Source organism: Vanacampus margaritifer, chromosome 9 (genome assembly GCF_051991255.1).
Source record: "Vanacampus margaritifer isolate UIUO_Vmar chromosome 9, RoL_Vmar_1.0, whole genome shotgun sequence".
In the NCBI taxonomy this organism is placed as follows: domain Eukaryota; kingdom Metazoa; phylum Chordata; class Actinopteri; order Syngnathiformes; family Syngnathidae; genus Vanacampus; species Vanacampus margaritifer.
The window spans coordinates 24,498,395-24,510,844 of NC_135440.1; the positions used below are offsets into that span (position 1 = coordinate 24,498,395).

Genomic DNA, 12,450 nt, shown 5'->3' on the forward strand with positions numbered 1-12,450 from the left:
TTCCATGCTCAAGCCATATAATTAATACAGCCATTCTGACAAACACAACTTGAAATACAATAGACTCAAAAGCGGGAAAATTGCCGTAATGCTTCCATTACTTACTTGTTGGTTATGTATTTCATATTCTACATAGCGAAAAACTGAAATTTTTTTACAAAGGCTTCAACCCAAGCCAACATAATAAAAGCAATATGGAGAGTATACAGCACAGTGGGAGAAATATGGGTCAACATGCACATAAATGGAAAATGTTGTATAATGCAGGAGCAGCAAGGTTATGCAGCACCTGTGGGAGTGGAGAGCTCCATTTCTGATATATGAAATGAAAAGTAGAAAGAGTCTTCAAACAACTGTCTCAGCCCGCACAAAGTTACATCGCACTTTGCGCCGCCGCCGAGGCAATTGAGCTCATATTCAAAAGGCCTCCTATGACTGCATTTATTGCGCTGAGCTGAATTGGGAGTTGGAATGAAAGTGTGCAGCAGATTGCTTTTTGGACGACACAATAATCATCTACAATTGTAGTTTGCATATTTCACCACCAGGGGGTTGAAAGGATGCTCAGACACATTTTGCATGGAACTTTTCATCAGAATGCGTGTGGTGGGAAGGAAGTAACGAAGTAGAAATACTTGAGTAGATTCTGAATAATCTGTGAATTGCATTTTACATTTCAAGGTCGATTTTGTACTCATTAATTCATCAAAAGGGTCCTTCGTCATGCTTCTGGTATAGAAAAATTCTGAAAAAACTATATAATATATATATATTTTTTTTCAGTTAAAAAAAAACCCCATTGTACTGTACCAAGTAATCATGAGCCTATTTATATAAAATTGCTTAAAATGCATTATCTCTAATAGAAATAATTGTACTAGGTGTCCCAAATATTATGTTATGTACTGTATGTATTGCATTTGCACTTTTGCTCATTTCAAGACAAGGCTGACGAGACAACCGTGTAAAAATGAATATTAAGATGATACATTCATGACTATGAAATTAGAGTTCCATTTGATGGAGAAAGACTCGCTCCGTCCTCATGATTATCCTTCCAACTCAGACATGATGAATACTCTTAAAATTCAGAGCGACACAGAGCTGGGATGATTCACATCTGTGTGATTACAACCATTGAATAATAAAAGGCAGGGAAATGATACAATAATTATTCATGTAAAATGGAGGCCACATAAATCTCTCTAACGCTTGAGAAATGTGCTGTACGTTTTACTATCATGATTAGAGAGTAATAGCATTTATTAAATCCATCCAGATTCCAATTAAACTAACACATGTTGCCGGCAGAAAGGAAGTTGCGTTCATGCTTTAAAAAAAAATGCTTTATTCAAATGTAGCTGTGTTCTAAAATACATGGAAAAGTGTGGAATAGTTTAATTTACTAGTCAGGTCGTCATTTGGACAGTCATTTTAGGATATTTTGTACTGAAAGCCTTTTAGCCTGTGGCTTGTTGGGCCACCATGAACCAAGTTGTGGTGGCCCTAGAACCGCCAGAGGCCCTGATTTAAAACAATACTTAACAAAAGTCATAATTTTATATGTAGGCCTTCCTGCGGATGAAATGAAGCACGTAGTCTCGCGTCCAAACTGCATTCAAGTGCAGGGGATCAAGGAAGCCACTTTAAAAAAGCATATCCATACTCCTCTGTACAGTATGATTTAAAACAATATTTAATGACATTCATAATCATATACAATACGTAGGCCTACCAATGGATTAAGTGTGTCGTCTTAGTTTGTATTATTATTATTATTATTTAATATACTGTATAGTATATATCGCAACAACCTGACACTTGATAACATTGTCTAGGTCATAGTCCAAACTAAAATTATTCCACTTACCAGAGGGATTTTAAAAATGTATTTACCGGAGTGGGGAAATGATTTTGCATACAAATGAAAGCTTACTGCCCACTGAAAAAAAGCAGTGCGTCCGTAATATGTCGGCAAAGGAGCCAAGTCCGCCGTCCAAGCCTCGCTGCTGCTACCCGGAAACATTCGGAGGGCCGGAAAGGACCGATGTTTGGGGAGCACACGTCACTCACTTTTTTTTAACCCCAAAATAATTAGCGCCCACCACCATTCCAACATTTTCCTCCGGCTAATAGCGTCGCTAACCCCCGAGGTTGGAGTGTGATGCGGAAGGACGACGGCGTTATCCGTCGGTGATTGTTTTGCGTGCGGAGGGAGACGGGTGGGCGGCCGGACTCGCTTTAGCCTTTTGGCTCGGCGTCGGTGAAAATGGCTCCGGCTAAGCACTGGAAAACAGCACGCAGCAATGGAAGCGAGTGCTAGCTGCTAGCTCGTAGCTGAAAGCTAGCTCGTAGCTAATAGCTCGCTCGGCTCGAAGAAGAAGGCGTGACAGGCCGCATCCGTTTTCTACGCTTTCCACGCCCAGGTAAACATGTTTTATTTCCAAATAATTTACACAGAGTGGATAAAAACTACAGTTACTATCCCATGTGTAGCCTGTTTATGTTTTAAATCGATGTTTGGTCGATGGCTAATGTTAGCATGGTGCAGTTGTTCCTCCCCCCCTAGACGGAGATGGAGCACCTCCACTTTAAATGATCTAACCGGAGTGAATTATAGAGTTTGGAAATATTGGCTGTTGCCCCCTACTTTTTTCCCTATTGCTTAATAATAATAAAAACGCTTCCCTGACGTGCCCCGTTGTTAGTTTGCGTGTTTTAACCCGCCTCTAATGTTTACACTGTGCAGCGAAGGCGATGCTAATGTGTGCACTTCTTTTCTTCGCTTGCATTTTTTCCCCCCAGGATTGATGCAATTCCCGACAATGAGAATCGGCCGAAACTGCGATAAAATAACTCCCTCGTTCGTCACTCGGGGGGTCGTGTTGTGCAAAAGCTCCTTAGGATCGATTGGAGGAAACGGTAAGAAGTGAAGAGGTGAGCAAATACACGACGTTACATCGTGAGACATTGGAGTACCGCCAGATTGCGATTTTACACGTGTTTACAAATGCAACACACAAAAAGGAACACATTGAAACAATTTTGCATTGATTTGATGGTGATTATTTAAAACTTGCCACCAGTTAAACTCTCCCTTTGTAACTTAATCGAAGAAAACAGCTGCATTGCTTTGTTTACATTTGACTTAAGATGGTCATTCCAGGGGCAAATTAAAATGCCACAACAGTAATAAATACACTGTACTGTTTATTGTCTAGTAATAAAATAGAAGCAGCCAATAAGGTATAACGAATGCAATCAGTAGTAAAAAAAAATGTTAATTATTAATGTGATGAGTGAACTTAGTCTAATTATGGTCTAGTTGTGTTTGTAGTTATCTATATTTAATAGTAATTATATTGTGCATTGGAAATTTAAAGAAGTTAGAGACAAAAATAATACAAATGTACTAATTGGAAAGTCATATACATATTTGAACAGTGAATGCACATGGAGTGATATAAATAGTGCCTGGTAGAATAATTGCCTAAGTATTTTTTTTTTTAAATATTTTTGGGTGGGAACAAGGGAAAAAACACACAAATTTTTTTACAAGAAGAGTCAAGTTGCCCCCATTCATCCTTTACAGATTACCAAGACCTGGATGACTGAAGACATTATTTTAGCAAGGACATTGATATTGTGACATTAAGTTAAAAATGACTTGATGGCAAAGATGGGAGTGTGAAATAGAACTCAAGATTGAAGCTAATATCCAGGCAGACGACTATGCGGAATATAAAGCACCCCGGCACTAAACACATTTCCCTTATAGATAGGGTACAAGTACTTGTAAGTTGTAACCAACATCAATGACATCTGTGTTAATATTTTGGCCCTACATGAAAAGTGACTCAAGCAATTAGGATTGGATGAAAATGATTCACAATTGTTTACAGGCATTTTGACTGACATTTTACGATGATGGAATGCACCACTAAAGAACCGTTTCATGATCGGTAAACCTGAGTGGAGTAGTGGCGCTGTCATCAATTTTTTTTTTATAACAGAATAGTAAGCCATCTTCTTCATCTGTGCACGCAATCACTGTACAGTAATAAAACCATAAAAGCGATGAAAGGTTGGTATTAAGGTAATCCCCCACTACTTTGCTGTTCCCACTGTTGTAAATCACTGCACTGTAAACTACTGTAGTAGGCTCCATTGTGATCATCTAGAGAGGTAACAAAGGTAGAAAAATGGAGCATAAAGGTCAACCCTTTTTATTGGTGTAGAGTTTATTTTATATTTAGATTAACAATGTTTAGTGGATATAAAAAATAAACTGCACACCACTAATCAAATGCCAGGTTTTAGTGTTTTTTTTTTTTTACAATTGAGACAAAGATAACTCTGAAAAAAAATTCTACCATTAATTTGACCCATAGCCACAGCTCAAAGACCTCTTTGAGAGAAGAAGTAAACAACTGGAATAACGGGCTTGCAAAATTGTGTACACACTCTCATAACTAGAATTAGACTAGAATCACATTTATAGTTGTTAAATGGGACTTCAGCTGTTCTAGAAGGCTTTTCCTGACATTTGTTTTGCTTTTTAGCAGAAGCCTAAAGGGTTATAAGAGGGTGTGCACACTTGTGCAACCCCACTATTTTAGCTATTAATTTTTTCCCTTCATCTTCAATTGAGTGGTACAAGTTATAGGTCACATTGGTGGTGGAAAAAAATTGGGGGAGGATTTGACTTGGTCTCATTGTTTCTATATCACAAAAACATGGCATTTGAACAGGGGTGTGTCGACTTTTTATATCCATACACCCACCGACCACAACATTATGACACTTGCACAGTCTAAACCAGTTTGTCCCCAACCTGTATTGAGACAAAAAAACAACAACATTTTACATTATAAAAATCTCATGGCACACCAAACAAAAATGTCATAAATAGTATGAATACTGAACTACTGATTTGATATGAGTTTCAGTTTACTCACAAATGTGGGTCTTTTTAATTGAACACAAAGATAATTCACAGGGAAGCCATGTTTGATTGTGGCAGCAGCTTGGATACAAGCTCAATTTTGATTGACACAATCCTGGTGGAATGAAGTGAATAACTTCTCAATTTAATACGTCAGATACACTCAATTAAAATTACGGTAAGCATTGTCCTTGTAAAGGACTCATTTGTCATGTTGTGTCTCTATTAGATCTCATTAGATTGTGCAATTTGTCATAATGAAATTGTTTGGTGTATGTCCCTGGTATATATTTTTCCCCCCGATAATCTCTCACTAATGAAAGTGAGACATTTGAACATTTATTTATCATCAGTGTGCTCCAATCCCGCAGAACCACTTCACGGTAAGTTGTTGTGAAATCTCAAATGTTTATTATGATTACTAATCTGAAGTGGCGAAAGAAGTGTGTATCTAACCAAAATTCCCCCACATGACGTGTTTTGCATTAAACATTTTCTCAGTATGAATTTCAATGTTGGTACTTAGTCGACCCAAATCTGCTGTACGTCCTCAAATAGTAGATGCACTTCATTGACCACTTCAGTAAATGCATGTTGCATACCAAATAGTTGGCCAGTTTCAACATTGACACCAAGAAATTGGATTGGAAAAACAAAATCAGCTCATTTTGTTTTTAAAATACAAATATGCAGTTGAATAAACAAACGCTCCTGGCTACTATATGAGGAAATACAGAAATCTGACCATCCATTACAGTTACTTTGTACCACAAGTTACAGCATAAAAAAAAAACATAACAGAAAAAATAGCTTTCGCAAATTGACGTTATTAAAATGTCAGTCAGTGGTGGAAGATATGACTTCCTTCTATGACATGTATTTTTCTTTAACTTTGTGTTTTTTTCAGCGTCAGGGTCTTCTTGGCTGAACACAGATGAGGATTCTCACTTAGGTCACGGAATATGTCAATGCAGTAACTCGCAAAGGAAACAAGAGGAAGTCTATTGAACTGCTTCGCTATAAGTTATAAGCAATTTTGAAATTAGACGGAACACTTTTTCTTTTTTTCTTTTTTGCGCTTTTTGAGCTTCCCAGCTTCTCCACTGCTTTTGGAAGTAAATTGTGAGCAGTGGATGATCGCGAGTACCAACGGCTGATTTTGTACAGTCCAGATAAGAAACTTTTAACTGACATTCAAGTGTTTCTGGACAAAACATTTTCACCGAAGCGTCTTTAGGCTTTTTTTTTTTTGTGTGTGTGTATTTCACTACTCCTGTCGCGGGACTCTTGTTGCTGCTCCCAGCACTGGAGGTTCAACCTTGCACCCCCTATGTGCATGTGAGTGGGAAATGTTCCAGTTTGGAAAGTACAATTTGGACATTATAGAGATGTTAAGTGGGCACCAGGCCCACCAGTTCAAAGGGCTTGGTTTAGACCGACAACTGCAGCATCAGCAGCAAGTGCAACTCCACCAGCACCAGCTACAGCAGCAGCAGCAGCAGCAGGCTGAGTCGTCTGGAGCTCTTCTGTCTGGACTTGGCTTGGGCCCCCTGCAGGGGTCAAGAGGTAACGCCTTTTCTGATTCTGCCTCCATTTTTGCCAAGATGAGTGCCCCTCCTCCCCCGCCTTTACAACAGCCGCCTTCCTCGTCTCAGAGCTCTCGTTCAAAGTCCAGCAAGATGAGCAGCAGCAGCAGCAGCAGCTTAAGCCATTCTTCGGGCTACCCACAGTTCCTGCGCTCTTTCCACCCGTCTGAGGCAGCACTAGCGCAGGAGCCGTTACACCCAGGTGTAGGCCGCTTTGAGCACTTTGCCGGGGGAAGTAGCAGTAGTGTGAGTGGTGGGGGATTAGGAGGATTAGTAACATCCGCACCTCCACCCCCACCTCCTCTGCATCCCGGCCTCTCCGTCCCCCAAGCATCATCTGGCCCCTCCTCGTCCTCCCCTTCCCCTTCAACCTCTGTGGCCACCTCTAACAACCCTTCTAGCAGCAGTGCAGTCAGCTCATTGGGACACCAGTTGGTTGGGGCCCAGTCTGATGCACGGAGCCTTCACCAACAGTTTAGTTGCATGCTAGCTGCTAATCAGTATTTCCTTTCCGGGGTGCCTGCTAACGCTAGCTTAGAGCAGTTTCTCGTTCAACAGGGTAGCCATAACCACTTGGGGATTGGTTTAAGTCAGACGGGCGGGGAGCCGAGTACTAGCCTTGCTCCGCCCCCCGCGCTGCATTCGTCTCATTCGCATAGCCACTCTGCTTCCCAGTCACAGCAGGCGCCGCAGCAGCCCCCCCAGCAGCAACAGCTTCCGCCTCACACCCTATCTCATCCTCACTCTCATTCTCATCCTCACCACCCGCTCCACCCCGGGTCCCAGCCCTCGTCGCTGGGCGGCTTTGACTTTCAAGGCATCCCTGTCCTCTCATCAAATCAAATAGCTTCACTGATGCAGCAGGAAGCAGGTTTGCCGCTTCCCTTGCCACTTCACTTGTCCTTGTCTAAGGATGACGGTAAAGCGGAAAGCACAGGTAGTGGAACCGGCGGTAGCGGTGGTGGTGGTGGTGGTAGTAGCAGCAATAGCAGTAGGAGGAAGAAGGCAATGGCTGGCTATTTGCCCCAGAGAAAGTCTGAAAGCACTAGTAATGGCCACAGTAATCCTAGCACTAGTAGTAGCAATGGCGCACTTAGTCATAGTCAGCCCCCGGCTTTAATTGGAAGTGGGGTTGGCTTATCAAACATGGGTGGAGATCCATCATCCCTGCTTGCTTCATCGTCTTCATCCTCATCAGTAGTTTCTTCTTCCTCCTCCTCTGCTCCCTCTTCCTCTGCTGCCTCAGTACTGGTTACTAACGATTCTCACCTTTCTAAATCCGATAACTTGAGCTCAATACAAGCTAACGCCGCAGAATCTGATACCGAGTCAATTTATAGCTGCGGAGAGTGTGGCAAAAGCTTCCCTCACCTTTCAAGCCTTCGCAGGCATATGCGTATGCATGAGCCAACCGCAGCTGGCACTAGCAAATCGACCACTACCGGCCCCAATCCCGTTCACATTAAAAATCAGTCAGAACCCACACTCCCCCATTCGACCCAAGCAACTCCCCCGCCCTTGTCCAATTGTTGCCCGAGCCCAGACAAAATATTTCATTGCCCCGATTGTGGTAAAGGCTTTAAGAAAAAGGGACACCTCCTGCAACACGGTGTCCTGCACTCTTCAGCCCGCCCATATGGCTGCTCCACCTGCTCTCGGGCTTTTAATCGTAGAGAGTCACTGACACGGCATGAGAAGATACATGAGGAAAAGCCATTCCGATGTCCTGCCTGTGGTCGTGCCTTCCGCGAGAGCACCTCTCTACTCAACCATGCTGCCTCAGGCACCTGCGGCAAGCCAGGTAGGGGACCCAAACAACGAGGCAGCAAGACAGGAAGCGATGGTGAGGACAGAATAGGGGGAGGGAGTGGAGGAGGTAACGGAGGAGGGGGAACTTATCCGAGCAATAGGGGGGTCATTTATGGGAAAACTGAGGAAAAGGAGGGTATAATCATTGTTGGGGAAGGAGAACAAAAATCAGGGCTAGGATGTGATCTGTTTCAGTCTGCAAGGGGAGGGAATTCAAATGACAGGGACAGAACAGATGCTAAATACCCCACTGACTACTCTCGGAATCGTTACACAGGCTACCATGAAGACCACCGTTCTCAAGGTAATCCGTCTCCATGCTACTCTGGCGCCTCCCCCTGTGGTAGCGGGATGGCCGGCCCGGCTCTGAGAAAGGCACCCTTGGCCCCAACACTGCATCCGCACTCTCAGAGCCACAACCAGCACCATCATCCGCAGCAACAGCCCCACCTGCCCCTCTCCTCGCTACTGGATGACTCAGAGGATGATGTCACTAGCTCCGTCAATAACGCCATCTCTGCCATCACTGCAGCAACTGGAAGTAGAGATGACAGGGGAGACATCATAGGAGGTCTGCTTGGTGGTCTTGGTCTAGGCCCTCTGGGCTCACCGTCAACATCTGGCATGGATAAGAATTTCCGAGGTGGCGGCAACCAGGAGCCGTTGAGCAACAATCCACATAATCCTGCGACTAAGCCCAAACGTCCCCGAAAACCCAGGGCCAAGAAAGATCCGGCGGCTGACGGGCAGCCCCCTAAACGTAGGCAGTACACTCCGAGAATGGGAACCAGCGGGCTCCCGCGCACTCACCTCTGCAGTGTCTGCGGCAAGGGTTTTGCACGTCGCGAGACTCTTCGCAGGCACGACCGCATACATACCGGAGAGAAGCCTCACCACTGCATTGTTTGCGGAAAGTATTTCCGGGAGGCTTTCCACCTTAGCAAGCACCAAACGGTTCACTCTGGGGCTAAGAATTACAAGTGCAGTATCTGTGGGAAGGAGTTTGGCTACTCCCAGAGTCTTAGGAGGCACAGCAAACTCCACCAGAAAGGGGAGAATGAAGAGGTGCCCACAACACCAGCTCCAGAGAATATGAACAGCTTTAATCCAAACCCCCAATGCAGTGTGACCCAAGACGGGAGCCAGAACCAAGTACCAAGCACCTCCTCCTATTACTCCTACCCTCAAGATGTCAAGCCTCAAGACGCCCAGCCACATTCACAGCCCCCGCCTCGTCTTTACACCTGTGCAATATGCTGGAAGTCCTTCCGCCACCACTTCCACCTGACTGCTCACCACCAGACGGTCCACGAAGGTGGGGGCGAAAAGCATTTCTGCTGCGAGGTGTGCGGGAAAGCCTTTGCATACTCAAACAGCCTTACGCGGCACAGGCATTCCCAGCACGGGATCACCCGCAGCGAGCCGCCAAACCCTCAAGAAGGCAGCAGTGGGTCTGGAGACAACCGGGGAGGGAGCGACGTGAACCAGTCGACGTCCGAGAGCGAGGCCGCCACCAACGCTCTGCTGCAGATGGCCCCGTCGACCGACAGCCACGGGGCTCCCAGTCTTAACGTTGTCACCCATGGCCACCAGCAAGCACCGCCGCAACCGCCAGCTGGTTACTCTCCCCTCTTTTATGACGCTACGGCAACCCAGTCTTCAGCCTCCGGTGCCCCATCTTACTCGCAGCCTCTGCCCCCCAATTCTACAATCATGCCCCCCCATCACCCGCACTCCCCGGCCGGGGTGAAAGGAGAGCACATATATCCAGCCGGATCCCGCAGCCGCACTCTACACACCACAGCCCCGTTCCAGCCCCTCACGGAACTGCCCTCCACCGAACATCACCATCTGCATCATCATCTTCATCACCCCCACCATCATCCTCATCATCAGTCCGGCGCCCAGCCCCAACAACACCTCGACTGCAGCAACCAGTTGACGCACGATGAAATCAGACGGCACAAGAAGAAAAAAAAAAAGTCCGATAGGAGAGATTGGCAGGAAAATAAGTATGAATGCCAAGATTTAGTCAGATTTGACGGGAGCCACAAGAAGAGAAAGATAAGTTGTACAGTGAGAGGGCAGTCAAGCAAAAAGCAAGGCTCTCTTCGCTTGACAATTAGGCGAGGAGAAGGATCTGGCGGCGGTGGGTATAAACTTGTCAACACCGGGGGCGTGAAAGTTCAGATCCTGTCATCCTTAAAGGTTCCTGTCAAGCGTTTTGGCTGTCCCATATGCCCCAGTTCCGTGTTTTCCCGCAAAGCGGGGCTGCTAGTCCACATGGCAATTAGACACCCACAAAAATCCAGAACCACTCGAGAGCGACTTCAGTGCAGCGTATGTGGGAAGCAGTCTCACAGGCCCCTGGCAGCTTTTGTCCACCGGGCCTCCCACCGTGCCCGAGGGACCTTCTCCTGCCAGTGCTGCGCCGCTCGCTTCTGGAACGCGACGCTCCTCCAGCGGCACAAGGGCTCCTGCAGCCGCACGGCTCAGGCAGCGCGGCAAGGCGACGCGAAGAGGCCGACGCTATTAAAGAGACCGCCAGAAAGACAGAGCCGGGATGGTCAGGGTGACTTGCCGTACCATCTGCTGGGATCGTATAGATACTGAGCAACACGGTGACGATAAAAGGGACTTGGAAAAAGGAATAGTCGATGTTAGACTCTGCTGAGTTTAGGACGAAGTGTGGTAACAACTACTGTAAAGCATCTTATGAAATCACCTGAAATGCTTCCAGATTCTTTTGGAATGTCTTTCAAAAAATGTGACTGTTTCCATAGGATCACTAACCCCTTAAGTGCATTGACACTATGCTTGGCAGACACTGTGCAGTCACTAGGCAAGTTTAGGTAACGTTACCTGCACACGTATCTCCTCATATTCTAACTAGCATCCCTGCTACACACCTTTTACTGTATGATAAAACTGTGTCTCTGCTGTGTACTTTGTATGGTTCATGTAGCACCTCTGAGGATTTTTTTTTCTTTCCTTTTTCTTTTATAACATGTAAAGTGCTTTTATTAGGAAGTAGGGACTTTGGGATTACGGCATTTGTTGATAGTTTGTCAGTGCATGTTTGTTCTCTGGTCGAGTTTTTTGCTGAGGTGATATGTGATGGCTTATTCAAGTATATCCCAGACGTTTGTAGTGTAAATTTGATTGAAGGGTCTCTCCTATACGCCCTGGTGATTATAATCACGTATAGATAAAACATTGTTGATGGTAATTAATTAGTATAAAGGGGTCTGTCTCTCTCCTGCCAAAATGAAGAAACTTTCAAAAAGCCTTGCTTTTTACGTTGGCTTCATTGATTTCAATTTTTTTTTTTCTTAGCTTTTATACCAAGGGATAGAACACAAGGTAATCAAGTGAAATATAACACGTTTGTCTCATGTTATTTGTATGCTGTTTTTTAGCAGTGATCATTTCTACAGTGCTTCACTTTGTGTTTAAGACAAGGACCTATTCTCCAAGCAAATGTACTATTCCATGTATTTATGTATGTAACTGTCCTCATACCAACCTTAGACTGAACCTCAACCTTTTAGTGTGTGCTGAGTTGCAATCATAATCTTACTGTCATGCTATTTTGTTTTCTTATAAAGAAAGATGTTAATTTCCTCACATATGAAATGTCCATGCCTTTTTCACACCTTTGTTTTTTCTTCTAAAGAAAAAAAAATAGTTTTAGTAGATTTCTATCACTTTATTTACTGAAAAGCCAGTAGTTGATTATATTTGAAATGAATAAACCTTGAGTGTAATAATTGGTTTTCCTTTCTTGTTCAAAGCCAAACCGAAAACAATGCAGAGAATTTAAACAAATACTTCCTGATACCAGCTTTTATAAATAAACATTGGACGTGATGTTTTATTCATAGTTCTGGTATTCAGATGTATTACAAGCTGCATTTTTTGGACAGTTTCACAAAAGGTTTCGTTAACTGCAGTTTACGGAATGCACAATATACTAGAATAAGGAATGACTTGCCCGTTTAATCCATTTGGCCTAAATCCACTCACCGTCATTGTAACTCCACTAGGTGTCAGTAAACCACACAGGACTACGCTTCCCATGCTCCGGTGTGCCTTTGCCAGCCAAGTCAC

General features: G+C 44.3%; 1 protein-coding gene across 8 annotated transcripts; it reads left to right on the forward strand.

The window, feature by feature from the left end:
* Window positions 1-1,983: 1,983 nt before the first annotated feature.
* On the forward strand, window positions 1,984-12,110 carry LOC144057518 (uncharacterized). Of its 8 annotated transcripts, none has more exons than XM_077575189.1 (4): window positions 1,984-2,426; window positions 2,806-2,922; window positions 4,059-4,096; window positions 5,853-12,110. In XM_077575189.1, exon 4 carries the CDS (start codon window positions 6,295-6,297, stop codon window positions 10,951-10,953), a length of 4,659 nt encoding a protein of 1,552 aa, XP_077431315.1. In that variant the 5' UTR covers window positions 1,984-2,426; window positions 2,806-2,922; window positions 4,059-4,096; window positions 5,853-6,294; the 3' UTR covers window positions 10,954-12,110. The 8 variants fall into 8 exon arrangements, with proteins under 8 accessions (XP_077431315.1, XP_077431314.1, XP_077431308.1 ...); XM_077575188.1 differs by having other exon boundaries at window positions 4,059-4,084; XM_077575182.1 differs by having other exon boundaries at window positions 2,806-5,328.
* Window positions 12,111-12,450: the final 340 nt, after the last annotated feature.